Source organism: Lagopus muta, chromosome 1 (genome assembly GCF_023343835.1).
Source record: "Lagopus muta isolate bLagMut1 chromosome 1, bLagMut1 primary, whole genome shotgun sequence".
Taxonomy (NCBI): Eukaryota; Metazoa; Chordata; class Aves; order Galliformes; family Phasianidae; genus Lagopus; species Lagopus muta.
The window spans coordinates 42,728,980-42,753,020 of record NC_064433.1 but is presented as its reverse complement, the minus strand read 5'-3'; the positions used below and the strand labels follow the sequence as shown (position 1 = coordinate 42,753,020).

Sequence of the window (24,041 nt, the reverse complement as noted above, 5' to 3'; positions counted from 1 at the left end):
TGGGAGTTATTTCAATTTAGGAGTTATTTGGGCCTGAGGTGGAGAACTATGGTTAGAATCTTGAATTGAGCTTTTTTGGACAGTCTTAATTATATTTGAATCAATTTTGATTACAATTAGTTGTTGGACATTGTGTTTGGTCTATTCTTCTATAATTAGCAGCTACTGTATCTTTTCCATATCTATACAAACTCATTTGCCTGATCTGTTTCTTATTACACTGTTGCAACTTGTGACCAGGTGCCAGTTGGCCAACGAATTCAATTTTTGCTGGTTAAATAAAGATGAATAGTGCCTTGAAAAAGCATTCTTTCATACATGATTTGCATGAGTCCCATCACTTATAGGTTACCATATCTGACTGTAGCATGTTCTGCTGAAGAATACAGCTGAAGAAAACTGAATCCTAGCACGTAGGTTAATGCCATTGACCTGAGCTCTTAAACTATTGCAATAGGTTCGTTGTTGTTGTTGTTGTTATTTCTGAGATTTTTCTCGTAACTGACATGAAGAAAGCTATCAAAGTTTAAAATGGAATTTCTATGTCAGTTAAGTTGATAGTATAAGATGCAGAAATTTTATGCGTATAAATATTGTTTGATGCCTTTTATCTCTCACTGGAAAATGACCACAGATAATCATTTTTTTCTCAGAATTTTCTAGATGTAGGAACAGAAGAACAGCCATAGTGATGACGTTTTCACTCCTATGTCTGTATCCGTGGTTGTCTTCAGTGTAAATGCAGTACTGTGACTAGATGTCCAAAATGGTGGGTCAGATATGGATGTAGCTTATTGTTTCTGGAGCAGAGAACTGAGACTTTCCAGAACACCTAAATTTCAGGTTATTAGGTGCTTATTTGTAGATGTCTGATGTCTTATTTGTAGATGTTCTGACCTGACAGTAGCCAGAAATCTTTCATTTGCAACTCTTTGCCTTTGCTTATGAATGAGCCCATGATACAATTAGTTTTCACTGCGACGCCAGTAGTTTCTAACTGAGATTCACTAAACTTGAATACTACCTGTGGCCTGGTTGGGTGAGGGGAGAGCAGGTGGTGGTGTGGTAGACAAATGGGCATGTGGCACCTTGGAGTCACGTTGACCTCGAGGTGCCCAAGTTATTTTCCATCTGAAGCTGGCAACTTCAATGTGTCATGAGGAAATATACAGTTAATTGTGCTCACCTTGACCTGTTAGGTTATTAAAGCTGACCTATGTGATGATGTGATGAGGCTCCTGTCTTCTGCTTGAGGCAGATCTTTATATAGGCATGAAAAGTTTCTGGATTCACTGTTTTGTTAAATGGATACATGTGTATATGCAGAAAATGTCAGCTGAGTAGGAAATTACAAATATAGAGTGCCTGTGCAGGTCAAATCCTGTGGGTTGGTGTTAACTGGAAGAGCTGACCTTAGTCTTCCATATAGCTTTTTTAGGAGGATTGCACTGTGCATTTCTTCTTCTTTTCTTTCTTTTTTTTTCCCCAAAAATAAAATGAAGATTCTGTGTAAGGCTTGAGTTGTGATGAAATGGGCTGCAGTGAGGTGCTAAAAACTGCTTGGACATGAAAATGTGTTCAGATGTATGTCTGCCTGAAAATATATTCTTAGTGACCGTACAAAAGTGGTTCGTGTGTGGTTTTAGCTTACTGCTGAAGCTGTTATCCTTGAGATTTGCACAAATGAGTTCAAGCATGTGCTCGGAAGCTTGCTCATCTTGAGCTCTGAGACTTCTCCGGTGTTTTTGTTGTATCAGTATTTGTGACCTGAGCGTATTGTTAACTGCGTGTTGCCCGTAGTGGATGTTCCATATTTCATTTCCCTGGGAGCTGATTTACTTCCAGGCATTTATAAAGGTTTCCTGTTGGTGACAAACCATAGGGATGTACCAAGCAAAATCTAAGATGTGAAGACAACGGCTCTTCTGAGAGGTTAGGGAGTGCAATAATGCAGGGTTATTTTGGGACAGGAAGCATTTATTTTATGCCTTATCACTATGCCAGCTGAATACTGACTAAAAACATTGTGACAAATATATAGAACTTGTCTTTAAGCAGAAATTTGTTCTGTAGCCTCAGTAAGGTAAGATGGTCTTGCAATGTGATATATTAATCTGTGTTTATTCTTTCTCTAGATTGTGCCTGTCATTTGGCTTGGGGAACACAGCTCGCCATGGGACGACCTCAAAGATATCTCTCCAGAATGGGTCTCTTACTTGGGTGATGTGTCTGCTGCCTTGACTGTCTTCATACCCAGAGGATTTATTTTCCTTTTGGAAATATTTTAAGCTGAAGTCTTATTCCTTACTGGAAATTACCGACGCTAAAGACTGCGTACAAGATGGGTGATATGGCAAACAACTCGGTTGCATATAGTGGTGTAAAAAATGCTGTCAAAGAAGCAAATCATGGAGAATTTGGAGTCACTCTTGCAGAGCTCCGCTCTCTTATGGAACTTCGAGCTACAGATGCACTGCATAAAATACAGGAATGCTATGGAGATGTGCAGGGCATCTGTACAAAATTGAAAACTTCACCAAATGAAGGTAAGATGATTTTCACATTATTACTGAGAAAATTCCACTTCAGAAATGTTTCAGTCAAACTAGTTTGTTTGTTTATAGTTTATAAAGGTATTTCAGTTACTATAATAATACATGTTTCTTCTCTAAAGCAGGTTGATACTTCATTAAGTAAGCAAGGGTTTCCAACTGGTCCAACTGTGCATCATTTTGAATTAGTGGCAAAATTGCACATAGGAGGAAGCTTTGATGTAGGAATCCAGATAGGAAATAGAAATGCAAAACAACAGTGTTTAACCTGCTATGAATGTGTAAGTTTGTGAACAAAGGGATGTCATAGAACAAGGTTCTAGTAGTCTAATGCAGGGCTAATTAGTTCTTGTGCGTTGTGACCCAGCTTTTGCATTCCTTAATATAACAGATTTCACTAGTTTTAAAAATTGCTATGTAATTGTACTGTAGTACAATACTATGGGATTTCTAAGCCACATCTAACTTAAGTCTTCATAATTCACTATTCTTCTGTAATTTTCAGTTGATCAACAAGATTAACTGTTGGTATAGCTTCAGGCACTGAAAGGTACTATAACCACGAGTAGGAGGTATGCAAAGTAATCACGCATTCTTGGTCTCTAGAAATAAGGATCTTTTAAACAAATGTTTGCCATTTCAGACTCAGTGGCATTCTGGAAATGTCACTATTTATAAATGTAATGAGTGTCCTTGCTGAGAGCTTTCCAGAAGTTTTCTTGAACACTTAACCCTCTTTTCCAGTTGAAGTGAAAACTGTGAATTTTTAATTTGTGAAAGAAATAGGTTCCAGTTGTATTGCTTATCTAAATTATATTATCTCATTGAAATCACTTTTTTAAAACATGTTTAGCTTATGTTAAGTTGATGTCCTGCTGTCGATAGAGATTGATACCAAGTACCAAAATCAAGATACTGGCAAATTCTGGTGTCTCTGCATTTAAGCACTCTCACAGCTTTTAAGCAGGTTCATGTTGGTAGCAGTGAAGTACTTGCTGCCTTAATTCTGGAGAGGTATTGCTTTCTGTCCTTCTGAAATGCTATGGAAATTTTTTGTCGTCTTGTCTCAAGAACAGCCCAGTAATGCCTACATGTGGGACCTATTATAGGGAACCTGTTTTAGCAGAGGGGTTGATCTCAATGATCTCTTGAGGTCCCTTCCAACTCCTGCAATTCCATGATTGTGTAATGCTGAAGGATACTTCTCTGTGCATCTACACGTAGTGTATTTTGGCTTTCTCTACCAGATTCCTTAAGTCCAGATTGCTGAAATGATTTCTGAATGTCAGCTGGGCTCCTTTTAACAAATGGCAAGTAGCTAGCTCATATACCCGATGGACCACTAGACTAGTTTTAGGCTGACAAAGAAACACATACAACCTGCAAACTCTGTTTCTCATCATCAGCTGTTCTAAAGTTACTGCATGGGTACAAGCAACGTAACATTCATTCTTAGGTTAAGAGCAGTGGTATCCTGGCACCTTGTGAACCTGTTGAATGGTATTGAAAGTTGTTTGGTTTTTTGTTGTTGTTGCTTTTGTTGTTTTTTGTTTGTTTGTTTGATTGATTGATGTTTTTCCAGTGAGAAGGGAAACTTCAGTAGTATTCAAAAAATCGGGACTGAGCTGAGGGTGCAATCCAATTCTGCAGTGGTCTGTGCAGCTTAAGGCCCGTTATTACAATCTATAAGGATGCATGTTCATGAAAATCACCAAGCAGATGGTGTACTGCAGGGTTCACTTCATGGGTGTCCTGTAACGTCACACAGCTAGACAGCAGACTGATTCTACTGTACTGAGAGCTGCACAATCAGAGCCTTTCCTTTTAAAAGAGCTTAACATTTTAGATGTGTTTAACAATCGCTAACTTGATAAAAAGATGCAGCTTTTTTATAAGTGTGATAGCAGCTCAAAAGTTTGCAATAGATTTGCAAAAAGATTCAATAGCTGAACTTGATAATTACATCAGTAGAGGTTAAGATGAGTTACAAATTGTACAGAAATGGTGTTTTGGTTCTAAATCCCTATGTGAATTTTTCGAGAATAAGGTTGTCTCAGAGAGGTGTTACTGTAGAATTAATGTAGAAGGAGAACTAGGTCTCAGTGTTGTTATTCAAGGTGTAAATGTTAAAAGCAAAGAAATTTCTAAGGAGAAAACCTGAACAGGACTATGAAAGCTGCTTGGGAGTTAAGTTTGATCATTGTGGGTTCATTCCAACTCAGAATAGTTTATAGTTCTGTTCTGTGCATTATACTACTTCGATTTCTCTGAAGTTACGTGCGTATCTACGAGGCCTAATGACACTTCTTATTCAGAAGGTCTCTATGATACGAAATGCTGGCTTGCATAATTACTAGTGCTTCACTGCAAAAGTACAGACAGTTTTGAGATGGAGTGAGCAAGTTCGGTGTGTTATTGCTTGCTTTGAGGCTGTTGACAATGTAAGATGATGTCTCTTCTCAGACAAAATGAAGATCAGACCTACTTGATATAAAATGAGAAATAGAAACAGAACTATCTTTGACCAGTATCACTTCAAATAAATTAAATGCTTACTATTTAATGCTGATGCTTATGTCATTTTTATGTGTACAAACTCAAATAAGATCAAATAAATGAACGTTTGATGTATCTACAATAACAAAATCCTCCGTGTTTTCTGGAGAGAGACTGCCATCAATGTTTCCATAAGTCTACATCATTTTGATTGTTTACTAGTTCCTACTTGATTCTAGGAAATGACTGTTGGAGTTGTTAGATTATCCATTTAATATCAAAGCCAGTTGCGTACTTGTTGGTTACCTAGTGTGTTTTTAATGCCTTGATATGCCTAAGCATATGAGTTAACTGCTGAAAAACTACTGCTCAGAAAATTGCCATCTTTGTTGTCTTTGTTAAAAGGAAACACACATAACAACAACTTGAAACAATAAGGTTGTGAGGTATCCAAAGCTCTGCCCTGAATACAGCAAAAAGTTGATTCATTTTCCCTTCCAAAAGGAGCTAGTGGTGCAAATTGAAAGCTGTAGTGAGGCATTAGGCAACTGACTATTGTTGAAGGCTTCAACAGGAACTAAACATATGGAAGATCTTGGGTGCATGACTTTGCACTTAATATACTTGGTATTCTTTTGTTTTTATGGGCTTAGCTAACTGTTGAAGGATGCAGCAATTTCTGGTGAATGTCCCTCACTCTTAATTATTGGTGTCCTCAAGGATGGTGCGAGAACTGGAGCAGTGAAAAGGATTCAGAAAGAAATATAGTATAGAAAGTATAAAAGTATAGAAAAGAAAGTAGAAAGTATAGAAAGTATAAAGTATAGAAAATATAGAAAGAAGGCGAGCATAAAGCTGAGATGATAAACCATAAGGACTGACTACATATGCAGTCCCACATAGGCTCTCTGATAGGGGATGTGAAGAGATGGAAGCTTCAGAGTAGTCAACAGCTGCTGTCCAGATTGAAGCAGCACTGTGGCTGCTACTCACCTTGTGATTCCTGGAGAGCTTCAGTGACTGTAATAGAGTTTTATATAATAAATAATGCATAAACTTGGCATTCATAGTATTTTAAATTGTTAATTTAATTAAACATATCATCAAAGTATTAGATGAGCTATCGGATCCTGAGATGCTCTCTTTGAATGCAGAATCCATACTAAGGCAACCAGAGCTGGAGTCCCAGGCTTGCTAGAACTGGATGGTGCTGCTCAGTCTCTGTTGTAGCAGTTCTACTATGTAGGCTGCTCTGAAAGTAATGTAACCTATTTATTTACATGGAAATTACAACAGATGCAAGGAGCACAGTGACACTATTTGATAGAGCTAATTCTCAGCTACAAAACACTGTTTTACAGCATGGTCACCACTGTTACAGTGTACTTTTGCCACTGATAAGCAAGAGCCTGTGTTCTGTGTTCTTGAAAATCTGCTCAGTGGAGGTGACCAAATGTCATTGATGCTGAAACTCACCACCCCCTGCTTCACTGTGCTCACATCTATAGTTTGGTCACCATAAATGGTCAGCAAGTATCAATGAATGTTAAGAAGTGTAATTTTTTCCACATGGAGGAATTCAGTTCCACACATTTGCTTCATTTGTGCTCCCATGTCAGGTATCATTTTGTCTGACTGCCCCCTGCTGCCATCTGTAGTGGAATATTGGTGGGAAGGCTCAACCTTTACCAACATACCACCACCATCATCTGCCTCTGATGCAGCAGAGCAATATAATAAAATAGGAGGCATTACTTTTGGAGCAGTCCTCTAATAATCTTGTCTTGCATGCTTATTTATTTTGGGGGGGGGGGGGGGGGGGGGGGGATGTCAGTGTTATTTTGTTGTTCCACCACGTTAAGTACAAGTAGGTAGACCTTCATTTTATTGATTATTGGTGAAATGTGAGTTATGAAATATAGCAAGTCTGGTTTAAGGATGACACCTGTGTAAGTGTACATGATATGTTTTCTTCAGTATTATTACAAAATATGGAGTGACACATGACTCCATGAATGGGGAATCACTAACTTTGTCTTCTTACTAAATAGGTTTAAGTGGAAACCCAGCAGATATAGAAAGGAGAGAAGCAGTTTTTGGGAAGAACTTTATACCTCCTAAAAAGCCAAAAACATTTCTTCAGTTAGTATGGGAAGCACTACAGGATGTTACACTAATTATATTAGAAATTGCAGCCGTAGTGTCCTTGGGCCTTTCTTTTTACCAGCCTCCTGGAGGAAATGAAGCATGTAAGTAAATGAAAAAGTAGATACCTACTTCTGTTATACTACTGACTTGCTTTGTCCAGCATGCTACTATTGTGAATCTGATGGAAGATAATAAGATGGTGGAAATGTAGCTGATTATTCCTTATGGAGACAGTTCTAGGACTCTTATTGTGCCTTAAAAAGGCAACACAGGATTTCCTATGTCATGATCAAGGCTGATTCTAGACAAAGTAGTGGAAAAGATGAAATATATAAGCAGCAGGAGCTATGGTCTGTCTGAGATCAGCCAAGCTTCTGTACAAGTATCTTGCTAGCTTCGTCTCAAATATTTAAGCGATGTGTAACTTGTGTTCATCGGCTTTCTTTAGGAAGTCAGTGTGTCTTAATTTTTTCATGATTTTGCACTATGGCACTTGTAACTGTCCAATTTAAGAAATGAAGCTAAAAGAAGATGGAGGGATCTGGCCTCAGTTAAACCAAACTTTCACAATTGCATCTGGTTTGTTGGGAGAAGGGTAAAGTAGGAAATGTTGGCGTCAGGAGGTGGATAACTAGTTGTCCAATCTTTGCCTCTTAACGCATGTCACGTAACAAGATAATGCAAACTGGGTAGCTTTCTCTGTCAGCTTCTCTTGTGTTTATATAAACACGGACGTTCTTTGTGTGCTCCCCTTATTGAAAATAATCTAAAATTGCTGTAAAAGCCAGCAAGGAGAATGTTTAGCAACCACTCTTCTGTATGGGAGAACTTTTGTTTTATGAAATAATTATCTCTGCAAGCCTTCTGCTCTAAATGCTCTAAATCTTGTTTCCTACAGTATGTGGATCAGTAAATGTTGGTGAAGAGGAGGAGGAATCTGAAGCAGGTTGGATTGAAGGAGCAGCAATCCTCCTTTCTGTAGTTTGTGTTGTATTAGTAACAGCTTTCAATGACTGGAGTAAAGAGAAACAATTTCGAGGACTGCAGAGCCGTATCGAACAAGAACAGAAATTCACAGTCATCAGAGGTGGCCAAGTCATCCAAATTCCAGTAGCTGACATAATTGTTGGAGATATTGCACAAGTGAAATATGGTAAACTTTTTTTTGAGTTCAACTTTATTTTGTTTTCAAAGAAGTATCTGTAGTCAACACACCTAATGATCTCTTGTAGGTGACCTTTTACCTGCTGATGGCATCCTTATTCAAGGAAATGATCTCAAAATTGATGAAAGCTCACTAACTGGAGAGTCTGACCATGTTAAGAAGTCTTTGGACAGAGATCCTATGCTGCTTTCAGGTGTGTAGCATTGAAAGAATGTGATTAGCTTTCCTTTGGGAACTGATGATTTTAAATTGTGATATTTAGATCTAGTGAACTGGACCTTATCTAGGCTGATATCTTCTGCAAAACTTTGTCCAAGCGAACAGATTCTTAAAGCTGATGAGCATTTCGTGTGGTTGATTATGGCTTTATTTTCCAGATAGTTTTTGCAATTATTTTACTGTGTTTTAAGGTACCTATATGCATCATCTTATGATTCTGTCACTATGAAGTTTGAGAATGGATTTCCTATGTGCTCTTCATACAATAGTTGAAGTTTCAATGGAAAATCCAATACCCTCTTACAGGTACTCATGTGATGGAAGGCTCTGGAAGGATGGTAGTTACTGCTGTAGGTGTGAACTCTCAGACAGGAATCATCTTTACTTTGCTTGGGGCTGGAGGAGATGAAGAGGAGAAGGAAAAAGAGAAGAAGGACAAGAAAAGTAAGCATAATAATCTTGTTTCGTTAGGAAGGAAGGGGTGAACTCTTGAATACTGTAGAATGGAAAAGTATTATAGTCACCTTGAGCTAGAGATCTTTAAGTCTTATATTTTCAGAGGGTTCACAGGAAAGGAAAAAAAAAAAAAAGGGTCCAGTGGCCTGGAAGTGTGCATCATTAAAAAAACACATAACAAAAGCTTAATTAACAACTTCTGGTCACATTGAATTAGGGGCTGGGAAGTTTAGCCAGTCTTATTGTGTATAACTTGTTAAACTGTCATCTCACGTAACTTTAAAGTACATTCATGTTTCATAACAAACACTTGTTTATGACAAAGGGGTTATTAACAATAAATCAGCCTAATGAGCATCTAGTTGTGCTTTTAATTATGTCTTGTAAGGCAAGCTTTTTAATGAAAAAATCCCATTTGAAAAAGGAGAAGTTTGTATCATTGATGTGCTGAGCTCATGGGTAACTTAAGTAGAAATATAACATATTTTGTTAAAGGTAAGCAGATAGTTTCTTCTTTCAGCCCTTTTCCATAGTTGTAAATCTCAAAGAAGTACAAAATAAAAGAATTTAGTGATGCTTTTCTGTAAACTTTCCTTTCAGAAGAATAAGGAAATTGTAACCCAGACCATATTAGAGCTCTTCTGTAAAGGGTGAAACAGGACATCTTCCTTATTTGGAAGGCTTTAATCAGCTACTAGTGTTATAAGTCATAATCTTTCGTCTTGCCTAAGAATCAAAGCCTAGAAATGCTAAATACTGATGTTTTGATGCTAGCCTTCGTAAGATGTGTTAGGTGGTGAACTTTACCACCACAAAGTTTTCATAGAAACCGTTGTGAGATTAACTGAATGGGAAGGAGTCTGCGAGGGTTTTTGCAGAAAAGTGTGCTCTTTGTTCAAAGGAATAAGAAATGATGATGATGGGAAGCCATATAGGAATGTGCTTAGGAATCTTAGCTTTCAAACTGAGTTGGTGATGATTGAAATGTGTGCTCTGTGCAGGGGTTAAGATTGAACTGTGCTTTTTTTCTTGGTAGCCTTATCTACAAGTAACTTCAAAATTCTGGCCCTTTCTGAAATTTGCTTTGAGTTCAGAGTGAGATTCAAGCTTAAGTGGAATAGTGAAGAGTAGAAGCTGATTTGCAGCACTGTCAGGAATTGATTTAGAGCATTTTCCGCTTTTTACTCTTCTCTGACAGAGGAGGGAGAAGGAAGTAAGCTATATTAGCTGCTATGGGACAAGATGATAGCTTTTATTGATAGTCTGCTAATATGAATTATAAAAGCAAAAGTTTTTTTGACAAATAGTGTTTTGATGTATTGTTGGAACAGAAAACCTGTCTTTAATTTGTCTCCCAAGATAGGCAACTTCCTCTTTCCCTTAAGTTATGTGACTGTTAAGATTCTCCTTGGTAAAATTCAGGTTAAACTAAATTAGCTTCTCTGTGAATGTTAAGGAGATTAAAGTGGCTATCTTTAGTTGGCTGTATATGTCTTGGTTCAGAGTGAAAGCATGTGTATGTGCAGGGAGTTAGAAGCAATTCAAGTGTTCAAGTGTACAATAACTTTGTTCTTGTAGGAGAGAAAATAGACCTAAGAAAGAACAAATACTAAATCAGCAGGTAATGAATTCTTAACAAGTCCAAAGTGACATCTTCAGGAGAAGATGAGCATGCTGTTTTTTCTCATCAGCTGTTCAGAGGATGCTGGAAGAAAAGCTTGTATGTAAAAAAAAAACAGATATCAGTAGTAATACAACAGTACACTGGAGGTACTAAATGTCATCCATGATAGGATGCTTGACAAGTTGATTTTCTTCTAGCTGAATTTTATTCTGTTTCCTTCTAGCTTTCATTCACTTCAGGCTACTTACTTTGAAGCAGAAGATAAAATGAAATAGCAGTGAAACTGAACAATTCTGGGTTTTGTTTAAGGTTCTTTGACTTTATTCTTTCATTTGAAGTTACTGCTAATAGTAACTGTAAAGTTAGATTTCTCTAGTTAAGAGAAAAGCTGCCAGTTTGCCGCTTGTCAGGGTATGTAAGCCATCTTACCCAAAAACCCAAACAAAAAAGGATAGTGACCTTCTAACAAACTGCTTGTTGACATAGTTAGGTTTAGCTGTATTTAATGTTTCATTCATAAATTTCATTCATTACTTTTTAATTATTCTAATGGTCTTCATGATCTTCTGCTGACCCCCATTTCTGAACAGAGGTAGGAGTGGTATTTTGTTAGGAACTTGAACTATTCCCTTCATTCTTTAATGTTGGTGTGTTGCCAACAGATTATGTTCATGCTTGCGTAAATAGGGTTAGCGTAGATCCAGTAATCCAGCACTGTACCTCCATTAAGCTTTGATGTGGATTTATAAATATTTATTTGTAAAGATATACTACAGTAATTTCTGCAGTGCTATGCAAAAGCACTGATTCTGTAGGTGGAATTTTAAAATTCATTGCAGCAGTAGTCAGGCAGACTTGCCAGTGTTGGAACAGAGTAAGAGTGAGACTGTCAGGATCTCTTGCTTGTCACAAATCCCCTCCCCAGTAAAAGTTTAGGAAAGCCTTTTAGGTGCTTTCCTCACAACTAGATCACTACTCTCTTCAACTGAAGACACTTTGATAGGACAGCTGTCTGGCCCAGCAATGCCTTCTGCTGTATTTTCGTTTAGTTGCATATGAATGTTTGTATCAGTCTGTTCGAACTTAACTGTGTCTGGGTAATGCTTTTCCTATATGAGACTTCTGCTGTCCGAAAAAAATGAGTTGTTTCTGTGCGTTAACCTACACATCAACTATTTGTGTTAGCCTTCTGTCTCCCAGTTTGATTTACAGTTTTTGAAATAGTTACTTGTCTCAGCAGATATTAATATGTCTTTTAGATAAGCCTTAATACTTAGATGGGCTCTGCATGGCCAGTGTGAAACATAACTTCTTCCCTTCTCTGACAGGCAAAAAGCAAGATGGAGCTGTTGAGAACCGCAACAAAGGTAAATGCAGTTTCTGTGATCCTCCCTTCTAAGTACTTATTTTCAGTGACAACATACTTTAGTATGAAAATGCTTATTGCATCCTTACATTCAAAGTGCTTAGGTTAAGCATAGTCTAAGTCAATCTTCCTAAAAAAATGATCAAATGAAAAATGAACTTGATAGTCTTGATAGTAGACATTTCTGAACTTTATTTCTGTGGTATTTAGCTAGATATTCAAGAATGTTATGCCTTCTCTGAATATCAGGTACGACGCAACACTTGTGCTAAGCCAATATAATCAAACTCTGTGTACTGTTGATTTCAGGGATACTAGAATGGCTGAATCTTATTTGTTTATAACTTATAGCTAAAGCTCAAGATGGTGCAGCTATGGAAATGCAGCCACTGAAGAGTGAGGATGGTGTGGATGGAGATGAAAAAGATAAGAAGAGATCAAATTTGCCAAAGAAAGAAAAATCTGTTCTCCAAGGCAAACTTACAAAGCTTGCAGTTCAGATTGGCAAAGCAGGTATGCCTCACCAGTACTCTTTTTGCTGATGCCTCACGTTTGCATGAGAAGATAAGCTGATCAAAGCTAGCTACTGAAGTGTAAAATTCAAATACATGTAAGTGTGCCATCATGCTTAAGGGTGCTGATGGCTTCTCTGACTGCATAATACTGGTGATGTTTTTCCTGATTTAAATACTCAAGCTTTAGTGTATTAGCTTCTAGAACAGAAAATTCAGACTTCATAATATTGGATTACTGTTATAAAAGATATTTCTAGATAAACATAGCATTTAGTGATATATCTGGAGAACAGTAAATTGACCGTAGAGTTCAACAGGCTATTTCTGGTGTTTTCACAAAGTGCAATTTCTTTTGCTCTTTTTCTTGTACTATCTGAAGTGTGCCACTCAGCTTGTTAACTTCAGTTCTAATTTGTCTTCCCAGTTATTCCAATGTCATTGAACATTGTGCTTACCTGCCATATTAACTCCCAGCTTCAGCAGGAAGTAAGGTATGAAGAGATACCTGCTTTCTCTGCTGAGTATGTCACCAGTATAGTCATGGAAAGCTTCCTGAACTCCTTTAATTGTTATTCTGAACAGTCGGTTTACTTTACATAATGGTCTCTCCTTCATAATTAGATCTACACTTTTCAATTAATTGGGAAAAAAAAAGCCAAAACAACCCATAGTTTATAGGCTTTTAAGTGAAATTCATGAGGAAATACTTGTGTTGAAAATCAATATACCTGTGAGAACTATCTCCATGTTTTCTGAACTGCCTGTTGAAATTCTGAATTGTATCTTCTACAAAGGGAGAAATGTTTGCCCTTGACTTATCCAGAATCTGTATTGTCAAACGTTTTAACTATTTCTTCTGAAAACTGTTTTTTCTCTTTTTAACAAGGTTTGTTGATGTCTGCAATCACAGTCATTATCCTTGTGTTGTATTTTGTGATTGATACCTTCTGGGTTCAGAAGCGACCCTGGCTTGCTGAATGTACACCAATTTATATTCAGTACTTTGTGAAGTTCTTCATTATTGGAGTTACAGTCTTGGTGGTGGCAGTACCAGAAGGTCTTCCACTTGCAGTCACCATATCATTGGCTTATTCTGTTAAGGTAAGTGGGTGGAAGGGGAGCAGATTCTAAAGACAAACACATTAAGTAAAGACTCGTAAGCAATATTAGACCTTTACTTGTCTAGTCCTCACTCTCTTAGCTGACCAGTTAGGTTCCCAGTTTGTATTTGATATGAAGTGTGATGCTGGCATCTTTGAAATATAAATCTTATGGTAAGTCTGGGGCATAGCTTACTTCCTCCTTTGAGTGTGCAGAAACAACAGACTTGAGCCAATAGAATCCCACCTTACTTGTGAAATATGTTTTAATGTTGTGTTTGATAAAGCTGTATTCATGTTCTGTATACACAAATATCCTTATTAGTCTGAGCTGTAACAGTAATTGGTCTGACATGCAGATGTGGAGAAAATAGGTTGCTCTGTTTAGGAGCTCTTTGGTAATGCTGATGCTTACTGTGACATGATAGACTTAGGGTAATCCTTACAGCAACTAGCCAGAGAACTTGAAAGATGAGTGTGTTCTGAAACTGCTGTCTGAAACTGAACACTCTAAATGAGAATTTCAAAAATGGGGGGTGAAGGTTATGGTTGACTATTAACTGCTTTTATTTTCTTAGAAAATGATGAGAGACAATAACTTGGTGAGACATCTGGATGCATGTGAAACAATGGGTAATGCCACAGCTATTTGCTCAGATAAAACAGGAACATTGACTATGAACAGGATGACAGTGGTCCAAGCTTACATCAGTGAAAAACATTACAAAAAAATTCCAGCACCAGAAGCTATTCCAGAGAATATCATGGCTTATCTTGTCACAGGAATTTCTGTTAATTGTGCTTACACTTCCAAAATACTGGTAAGTACACTTATTCATTTTAACCAAAACAACTAAACATCTTCAAAAGATGAAAATGGTCTGGTTGCTGCATGGTAGGCAATTAAGTATAAGTGTGTGGCAGAAAACTGTATAGTGTTTTGTACTTACTGTGAATTACTTAACAGTTCAATTAAGGCTGAACTTAAAGAACTGTTTTGAATTGATGATCCAAAGGTATGTTTTCTCCTCGTAAGTTGGTAAATTTGTCTAATTTTGTTTTTATAAGGAGAGCTTTTTATTTGGAAGGCATCATAGTTTGATTTGAGTGCTACTTCAAAGTCGACATTTAAGGGTAGCATAGGATGCCCAAAATACGATGGGAAAATGCAGGTGCAGACAAGTTTGGGTTTTTATTTCAGATACTGTTATTACAAATCTGAGTACACAAGCAAAACCACAGTCCAAAAGTCAGTTGACAGCCAACAAAGATGTCCACAGGATTTTTTTTTGGTAGCAGTTGAGGGAGCGCATCAAGGCCACAAGCGTCTATCTCTGTGGAATGAGTTACGGCATGTGAGGAGTTTCATAGTCCAATTCCTAAAAATCTTTTTATAGAAATAAAAGGTACCTATGTATAAAAGTCTCTTAGGCAGGTGCTCTGGACCCTTCATTTTTGCAGCTGGATTTGCACCAGTATGCTGATGTCTGGGGAGCGTGTTGAACTGAACGTTTTAGAACTTAGCTTTCATTAAAACACAAGATGTTGCAGCTCTTAAGAATGAAAATAGATCCCTGTCTTACAACAAATACAGTTGTGATTGAGATATTCGGGGCCTGGTCAGGCAGAGTAAGTTCTCCTGCTTTTTTTTTTTCTTTGTTTTTCTACAAACTACAACTGATGTTATGTATATATATGCTCAGAAATATCTTCAGGAAAGTATTCTTTCATGTGTGACAAAGGTCTGTATATTCCACATTTCTGAGATAAGAAATCGTTCTGGTATTAAAGGGCTGAAAACTGGAGAGATTTCAGAAACATGTTGAACAGGACATTGTCTGGAAAACAGAACTTGTAGTGAGGCTTAAGAAGCTTAAAGACTTAATTCTCTTCCATAGAAGGCTACCAGGTGATGTGTTCATAGTATATTATTAAGGAAGAACTGTTACAGGTGAGAATACATTAACTTTGTAGAAATAATGGCATCTAGTATTTTAAAGACAGTTTCCTTAAACTTAACAGTACTTGTAAATTGCAAAATTATTCAGGGACCCAGTACACCCAAGTGATCCAGACAGTTATTTCAAGCAGTGGAAACTAACTAAAACGGAAGGTCAGCTCTGTATTTTATATAGATTTCATAGGTGATTTTTGAGCCTGAGAAATGTATTGAAAGACTAAACAGGTGCAGAAGTCACTTATGAAAGCCAGTAGTGTGAGCTTATGACTCATAGGAATTTATAGATTAATCATTGCAAAAGTGAAACTTCCCAACTCAGAGCTGAACTTAGACTTGGCTTCCTTGTTTTCTAAATGCTGTACTTCAGTGGTTCTTACATTAACCTTTTAGTAAGTGAAGATTATTGTTTTTCTTGCAGCCTCCTGAAAAAGAAGGTGGTTTACCACGTCATGTTGGAAACAAAACTGAATGTGCCTTGCTGGGTTTTCTTTTGGATTTAAAACGTGATTATCAGGATGTACGAAATGAGATCCCAGAAGAGAAGTTGCACAAAGTGTACACCTTCAACTCCGTTAGAAAATCTATGAGTACTGTGTTAAAAAACTCTGATGGCAGTTTCCGAATTTTCAGTAAAGGTGCCTCTGAGATAGTTCTTAAAAAGTAAGAACAGCTACTATTGTACTTTAGCACTTTGAATTTGGTTCAACTTTGTGAGACTGTAAACTGCTGAACAACATTATGCTGTAGTCTGCAAATTATTTCTGTAGCTGTGTTTATGAACAAGTGCAACAGTCCTGTACCCTTGAAATAGCTGCTAGTTTCCTGTCTTGTGTCTCTTGATTATTTGACTTTATGCAATAAAATGGGAAGGAACACTTGAATAACTTTAAATCTAATGCACTGAAAGATAGAAAGCAGAAGTAGAGCTCTTCAGTGTGTGATTCTGGTACAGGCAATCCTGTCTAGTTAAGCCATCTTAATTTTAAGTGTGGAAGTCCTGGCAGCTGATCCATTCAAATTCTGTCTGGAGTTTGGTGCCTTTGCAAAAGGTTACTTCCAGCTCCAAATGACAGTGTGAATGGGTGTCAAAGCTGATTACTTTAATAGAAGGTTGAACCTTGAGTAAAAGAGAAAGTTAATTGTTCTTTTAGTATGACAAAGCAAGTTGTTTCCTTACTTGTCTGCCCATTTCCAGAGGCCTTTTGTTTTATTTGCTAGACTGTTAGTGAGAGATGTGTTGCCATTGGAACAAACCTTAGTATGTAGAAAGCTGTGGTAACTCCTAAGCAGGCTAGGGGAGAAGGCATGTGTGCATTATGTTACGTTGACTAGGAGCTGTAGTTGTAACCAGTCTGTTTTCAGTCCTGGCTTCAAACTCTTTCTAGTCTTAATAGTAGCATGTACCATCTTAACTTTTAGCTTGCTACCCGGCCCCAGGATCACCATGTAGGGACATACTAACACACTAAGTAGAAAAGATGATTTTTCTCCTTCTCCACCAGCTTAGCACTCACAGCAAAATGACAGTCTTTCAAGGACTTTCTAGTTCCTTTTGATACAGAACTTTGGAATAATTCATATCTAAATCTTAGCTAGATTTTAAGCCAAGCTTCATCAGTAAGTATGCTTACACGTGCATTTTTTCTAGCTTTGGGGAAGTTTTTTCTTCTTTTGTTGTTAAACAGTTGAACTTTAAAATATGCTAGAACTCATTCAGCCTTGAGTCATGCGATTCATTTGGCTTCATGTCTGAGATAATAAATAGTGATAGCTAAGAAAGAACAAGAAAATACGGAGTGATTTAGATGGTACTGAAGTAGCTGTAAGCCTGAAACTATTTGAGCAGCACCATCTGAGAAAATCCTAGCTGTTTTCTTTATCTTCTGTCTGTGCAGTGAAAGAAGTTGATCATAACATGGCTTGCCAGTTGTGCTGCACATTCCTCACTATCACAGAAATGACTACTGAGCACTGAAAACTTAAACATGAATATAAGTATATATATATATACTTATATATTATTATAAATTATAATTTATATTATATATATAATATATATTATATACATATTATATTATATATAATAATTATATATTATTATAAATAATATAAATGAGTCACCTGTAAGTGTAGAAGAAATGCTGCAAAACTTTTCAAGCAGAGCAGTTTTTCTTCTTTATTTACACTCATGTCTCAAGTCAAGTATTTTAACTAAAACTTGTTTCATTCTCGACATAAAACTTACTGATTTCCATACAGTCATCTCTGTATACTTGGGATTACTCATGAACCCTGTGATTGGTGATAATGCGAGATACATGCAGTGGTTGCTGACATTTGAACAGGTAACCCAAATCAATGACAGACTTCAAATTTCAGTTGGAATGAAATTGTCTATCAGATCTCTCAGGTGTTGTCAAAATGTCATAAATCCTTGGCTTTTTTTCAGTGTCCTATTAGTACTGATTTGTGAAACAAGCTCTTACGGTTTTGTGTTAAAGTCTTTGGTAAAGACTCAAAGGAACAAAATTAAATTTATTGCTAAAAGCGTTTGGTAGTGTTACGTTTGCGACGTTATTATTAGTAAAGTATGTATGCTCTAGGAAAGCAATGATGTTTAGGCATAAAGAAACAGACTAAAAGAACACAACTTGAAATGCTAGAGTATGTTATTTTGAGCCTAGTCTCTTACAACAGCTTGAAGTATTTGTTTTTTATTTAATGCTTTATGTTTAAGAACGGCCAAACTCTCTCAGAATTGGTAATGTGTGTGTTGATTATTTTGTGAACCTTTGTACTGACAAAGGATAGCACTGGTTCTTCATACCATATGAATTTGCTTTTCATTCTGTAAGTTTAGTGCTGAGGCATTGTGTGCATGTTTTGGAAGCTTACTGTAGTTCTGAGCCATGTGCAACTGTTAAAGGTGGGACTATTTTGTTGAACTTGAAACTCGATTAACTTACACAGCTAGTGCCTTTACTACATTTAAGTACAATGAGAAATGGTTACTCCTGGGAGATAACTAATTTTGTTTCCATAATTTACAGAGCATTATTTTCATCCCAGGACAACCATCTCAGTGAACAGCTAGCATGTTTTGCAGTTAGGAAGAGATTAAGTGCATACGGAGAAGATTATCTGCTAGTGTGTCTGTCTGGAAGAGTAAAGCTTGTGGAAACTTAAACAAGTTGACTAATAAACCACTTCCCACAAAAGTCTGAACTTTCATAAAGATCTGTTAACATTAATTTTTTCTTTTCAGGTGCTTCAAAATACTGAGTGCTGATGGAGAACCAAAGGTATTCAGACCTAGGGACCGTGATGATATTGTAAAAACTGTAATTGAGCCAATGGCTTCTGAAGGGCTCAGAACCATTTGTTTGGCATTTAGAGACTTTCCAGCAGGGGAACCAGAGCCAGAATGGGACAATGAAAATGACATTGTTACTGGTCTGACATGCATTGCTGTTGTTGGGATTGAAGATCCTGTGAGACCTGAGGTAGGGTCACTGTGTAAGCTGCAGTGTTTCTGTTTCAGGAGGTCCTGGTTCATGTTGTTTTCAGTCATGCAAAGAGTGAGTTTTGCATCTTTAGCATAGTTAATAAATGAAAATCTTATTTCTTAGGGGGAAAAGTTAATGTAGCTACAAAAGCAGATTAAAACCTTAATGACACTTATGCTGTGTTACTGAAGCTCTGTACAAACTAATGACTTAAGGCGCTTACTAAGCAGTGTCTCAGTAGATGGAACAACTGGTCTTTTTTCTTCTTTAAACTACTAGGAATATTAGGAGTATGGATTAGGATCATATTAGCTATTGTGTTTGCTGCAAGGTTCTAAAGGGGAAGAGGATTTGTTAACTGAGCTAAGGAGATCTGCTTGTGGTTGAAGTCTATGGAGGGCAGTGTTTCGCAACAGTAAAAGCTTTTATGCTTTAAGGGGGTCTTCATTCTGACCCACATTAGTGTTACTTCACAGTCAAAGTTGTGGGCTGACAAGTAGTGTGTGAGCTGTAGTTCATTTTACATAATCATAAATGTAAAGCCAGTACTTAGTACATTTGACTGCTACTCCATAACGTGTATCATGGGACTTGGTGGATTTGCACACTGCAGTATTTGGAAAATAAAGGGGGAATAAATGGGACAGACAAAACAAAAAATAACCAGGGTGTATGTGTTTTTCAGGAACATGATGAAGGCAGGTTATTTAAATTTCTTAAATGTTCCTTAGCAGCATGTTAAAATAAGTTGTTTTGGTTTGACTTGAAGACACTTCACTCACATGTCTATGTGAGTTTGTCATGTGAAAGTCATGTGAATTTGTTAATTTATTAAGTGTTTGTATAGTCTAACTTTTTGTTTTTTTGTTGTCTTCACTTTTTGCATATAGGTACCTGATGCAATAAAAAAATGTCAGCGTGCAGGCATAACTGTACGTATGGTCACTGGTGATAACATTAATACTGCTCGTGCTATTGCATTAAAATGTGGTATTCTGAATCCTGGTGAAGACTTTTTGTGCTTAGAGGGCAAAGACTTTAATAGGAGAATACGCAATGAAAAAGGAGAGGTAAGCATGCTGACTTAAGTTGGATCAGCTATTTTGTAAAGGCTTGTAATTGCAAAATACACCTGATGTTCTTTTTGCAGATAGAGCAAGAGCGAATAGATAAAATTTGGCCAAAGCTACGTGTTCTTGCAAGATCATCTCCTACTGACAAACACACTCTGGTAAAAGGTAAATAAAAGTTATTTGAACTTCCAAGTAAAGTTCTATTTCTAGAGAAAAATAGGATTACAATTTGTGGGAAATGTCAATGAGAGTGTCTTCATACGCCAACTCTTTTTTTTTTCTTCTTTTTTTTTCCCAAGAGATAAATAATAGATGGTTTTAGTTATGTGTTTTTGTTTGTTTGAGGTTGATAAAATGACTTTCTCTTTGAACCTCAATCGTTGTTGTATTGTCTGTTTTGAACTATAATACTGAGATGTCATTTTACTTTAGGTATAATTGACAGCACTATCTTTGATCAGAGGCAAGTTGTAGCAGTAACTGGTGATGGTACCAATGATGGTCCTGCACTGAAGAAAGCAGATGTTGGATTTGCTATGGTACGACTTTTTTACTTTCAATATTTTGAACACTCTTTTAATAAAACAGTTTATCAAATCACTTTCAAGACTCAACAGCCTTACTTGTTTCATGAGCCTTACATACAGCTCATTTAAGGGCGTTAACTTCTCTCACACTTAAAACTAATTACTTTTTTGGTCAGTTTCCCCCTTTTTTTTTTTTTATTTGATTAAAAATGTCCTTCTGGCTTTTGCCAATGAGTAGAATGTACAAACTTACACTGCAGATCCTTAGTCACTTTTACACAAAAACATGTTGCACTGCAATTCCTGATACTGAAATATTCCTGAAATGAGATCTATTCATCATATGGCAAAATGACCTGACGTGGTAAACAGCATACAGTGGCTTTCAGTAAGCCTTATATATGATATGGATTAAGTTTATTCACCTGTTTTCTGTGAAATGATGCAGAAGAACAGGGAGACTAGGAGGACAAAAAGTACAAGTTGATATTTAAAATGCCTTTGGAGGTGGTACCAAGGCATCTTGTACATTCTAAATAAAACAGCATATTCATAGCAGCCTAGGATCTGTGTTTGTCCGTATGAGCTCAGAAACACTTTCTCAGTTGAAATTCTCAAACACCCTTTGAAATGGTAGCCAAACAAAGTCTAACTGTCCATGAAAATTAACTGCTGGGGATAAAACATTTTAGCCTAAATTTAGCATTTGTTAAGTATGCCTTATTGCAGAGACCTAAGCAGCCTACAGTAGCCAAGGGAATTTTATTGTTCTTCCTGAGCTGACTTGAAGGAATTAAAAAGCTGACTTGTCTCTTCTCAGCTAATAGGTGAACATTAAAAAGATGTTAAAAATTTAATACATAAATGTGTCTTCCATAGGCAAGGCTTGTGTGGTGGCTTTTTTTTGTTTTGTTTTTGTCTTTACTTTCATTGTGATTTATGTATTTGTTCTGCAGACTGGTTTATCTATGTGGTACTAAATATTAGGAAAATTACAGCTAAGAATGCGAGTCCCTTCAAAACCGAATCACTGTCAACAAACAATTTAAGTTGCAGCTCCTTGTGCTGTGTTACAAATTTGGATTCAAATTTATGTAGGTAGACTAGTGTATATTGCTTTCCCATGGAATGATAGAATCGTACTCAAAGATAACTGTGAGTTGTATGCATAGCTGGGCAGGTGACTTTTTCTTAGTAAACATCAAGAATAAGGATCCTTAAATTTCCTATTAAGTTGTAGTTAGGGCATTTAAAAAAAGAAAAACCCCACCTTCTTTAAGTGGATATTACTTAACTCATAAACTAAGTTTAATTTTTTAGATATGTAGGAGATTCCAGGTGCTTAAAACCTAACAATATCATTGCATTGCAATGTTAAATGCAGTTATACTTAATGTCCTGCTTTTCACTGCCAACATTCTTCAAAAAGCTTTTGGCAGTGTACATCACTTTACCATGTAGGTACACGTGTATTTTCCTACTCCTGGAATCTATATAGCATGTGGATTAAACTGTAGTACTGCACCATCTGGTGGCCTTTAACTTGAACAGGGAAAACTTGTGCAGTGTGGTTTTTATTGTCAGCTTGAGATTTCTTTATTCGTTAAAATCTTTAAAGTAAAGATGAGGATTTTTTGTGTTTTCCATTCTGCAGTAGAATGTGGAAGCAAGACTTGCTGCAGCACAGCTTTAGGTTGTTTACGTTAAAGTAGTTCTAAAGATGTGGTGCATTAAAATGAATGCTGATATGCTGACCAGGGATGTAATTGTTCCTACTATATACATCAGTGCATCCTGTTGCATTTCCTAGCGTTTTTCTTTTTCTACCAGGGAATTGCTGGAACTGATGTTGCTAAAGAAGCTTCTGACATTATCCTTACGGATGACAACTTCACAAGTATTGTAAAAGCAGTTATGTGGGGACGGAACGTATACGACAGCATTTCGAAATTTCTTCAGTTCCAGCTCACTGTCAATGTAGTAGCAGTAATTGTCGCTTTTACAGGAGCATGCATAACACAGGTATGTGCACTGGTAGATACAGCTAATAAATGCTGTAAATATCATGACTGACTCTCTTGAATTCAACTTTCAGGTGTATGCTAGCCTGAAGAATGTAATGGTCTCCATTCAAAATGTGACAGTGTTTTATAATAAATGCCTTTAATAGCTGCAGTTTGTTCACTTATGCTGGAGAGAGCTTACGTTCCTGTCTTTATAGGATTCTCCGCTTAAAGCTGTGCAGATGCTGTGGGTAAATCTGATAATGGACACATTAGCTTCCCTTGCCTTGGCGACAGAACCACCCACTGAAGCTCTTCTATTGCGAAAGCCTTATGGTAGAAACAAACCTTTGATTTCTCGTACGATGATGAAGAATATTTTGGGTCATGCATTCTACCAACTCGTAGTGGTCTTTACGCTCCTGTTTGCTGGTAAGAGCACTGAAACTTTGCCAAGCTGTAGGGAGATGAAGTCTTAAAAACTATTTATTTTTGTTCTAATTCTAGTACATGTTCTATCTATCTTCTAGTACATGTTCTATCTATCTGCGTATGTGTATAAAGCCACCAATTTAAGCTGCTGATACAATGTCTTTTATACACAGGTGAGAAAATTTTTGATATTGATAGTGGAAGAAACGCACCTCTGCATGCCCCTCCTTCAGAGCATTATACTATTGTCTTTAATACGTTTGTAATGATGCAGCTTTTTAATGAAATTAATGCCCGGAAAATTCATGGTGAAAGAAATGTTTTTGAAGGAATCTTTAACAACGCTATCTTCTGTACTATTGTTCTGGGAACATTTGTTGTGCAGGTGAGTAACTTATTGCTTACCTTGGAAATGCTAACCAACTAATGCTTATGCAGCCAGATGTTTTATTTCTGCAATGTGAAGAATCTGCAATGTCACACTATTCAAAAATAAATACATTATTAAAATAATAATAATTTTCAAGTCTTGCTTGACAAGGTCTTCAGGTATAAATAACCTCATGAAATTGTCAAAATCAAATGTTGAACTACTTGTATATACTTTTTGAATTTTCTTTCTCTCTCTGTGATCCCAGTTGTCCAGTCTTTTGACAGTTTCTCAAGAGGCTGTATGTATTTCTTACAGAAATCAGTTGTCTGTATTGATGCTGTTGTTTTAGGTCTTATTTTGGCATGAAACACTGATGTCCGGGGACCTTTAGTTGATGCATCTAGGCAGATTTGTAAGAGCTGGCTGGTTAAATCTCTGTTTACTAACAAGATGAATTAAATTATCTGAAATAAATCAGACTAACATCCTGGTGTTGAGAAAGACCAAGTCAAAATCTAATTAAAGG

The 24,041-nt window shown here is 36.8% G+C and overlaps 2 protein-coding genes across 11 annotated transcripts in view; one reads left to right on the top strand and one right to left on the bottom strand.

Annotated features, from left to right (window-relative positions):
- TMTC3 (transmembrane O-mannosyltransferase targeting cadherins 3) overlaps positions 1-24,041 on the bottom strand; it is a 1,052,995-nt gene that overhangs the window by 487,771 nt on the left and 541,183 nt on the right. The window lies entirely within an intron of this gene.
- The window catches only part of ATP2B1 (ATPase plasma membrane Ca2+ transporting 1), a 60,651-nt gene that overhangs the window by 25,784 nt on the left and 10,826 nt on the right, over positions 1-24,041 (top strand). For all 10 annotated transcript variants that reach the window (XM_048934625.1, XM_048934624.1, XM_048934630.1 and 7 more), the window contains exons 2-18: positions 2,136-2,546; positions 7,100-7,297; positions 8,095-8,349; positions 8,429-8,554; positions 8,887-9,024; positions 11,989-12,027; positions 12,378-12,539; positions 13,428-13,642; positions 14,220-14,462; positions 16,020-16,261; positions 18,867-19,104; positions 19,998-20,177; positions 20,258-20,345; positions 20,613-20,719; positions 22,538-22,729; positions 22,929-23,142; positions 23,316-23,527. In XM_048934625.1, coding sequence (XP_048790582.1) covers positions 2,342-2,546; positions 7,100-7,297; positions 8,095-8,349; positions 8,429-8,554; positions 8,887-9,024; positions 11,989-12,027; positions 12,378-12,539; positions 13,428-13,642; positions 14,220-14,462; positions 16,020-16,261; positions 18,867-19,104; positions 19,998-20,177; positions 20,258-20,345; positions 20,613-20,719; positions 22,538-22,729; positions 22,929-23,142; positions 23,316-23,527 — 3,054 coding nt within the window. In that variant the 5' untranslated portion in view covers positions 2,136-2,341. The remainder of the gene's footprint in view (positions 1-2,135; positions 2,547-7,099; positions 7,298-8,094; positions 8,350-8,428; positions 8,555-8,886; positions 9,025-11,988; positions 12,028-12,377; positions 12,540-13,427; positions 13,643-14,219; positions 14,463-16,019; positions 16,262-18,866; positions 19,105-19,997; positions 20,178-20,257; positions 20,346-20,612; positions 20,720-22,537; positions 22,730-22,928; positions 23,143-23,315; positions 23,528-24,041) is intronic.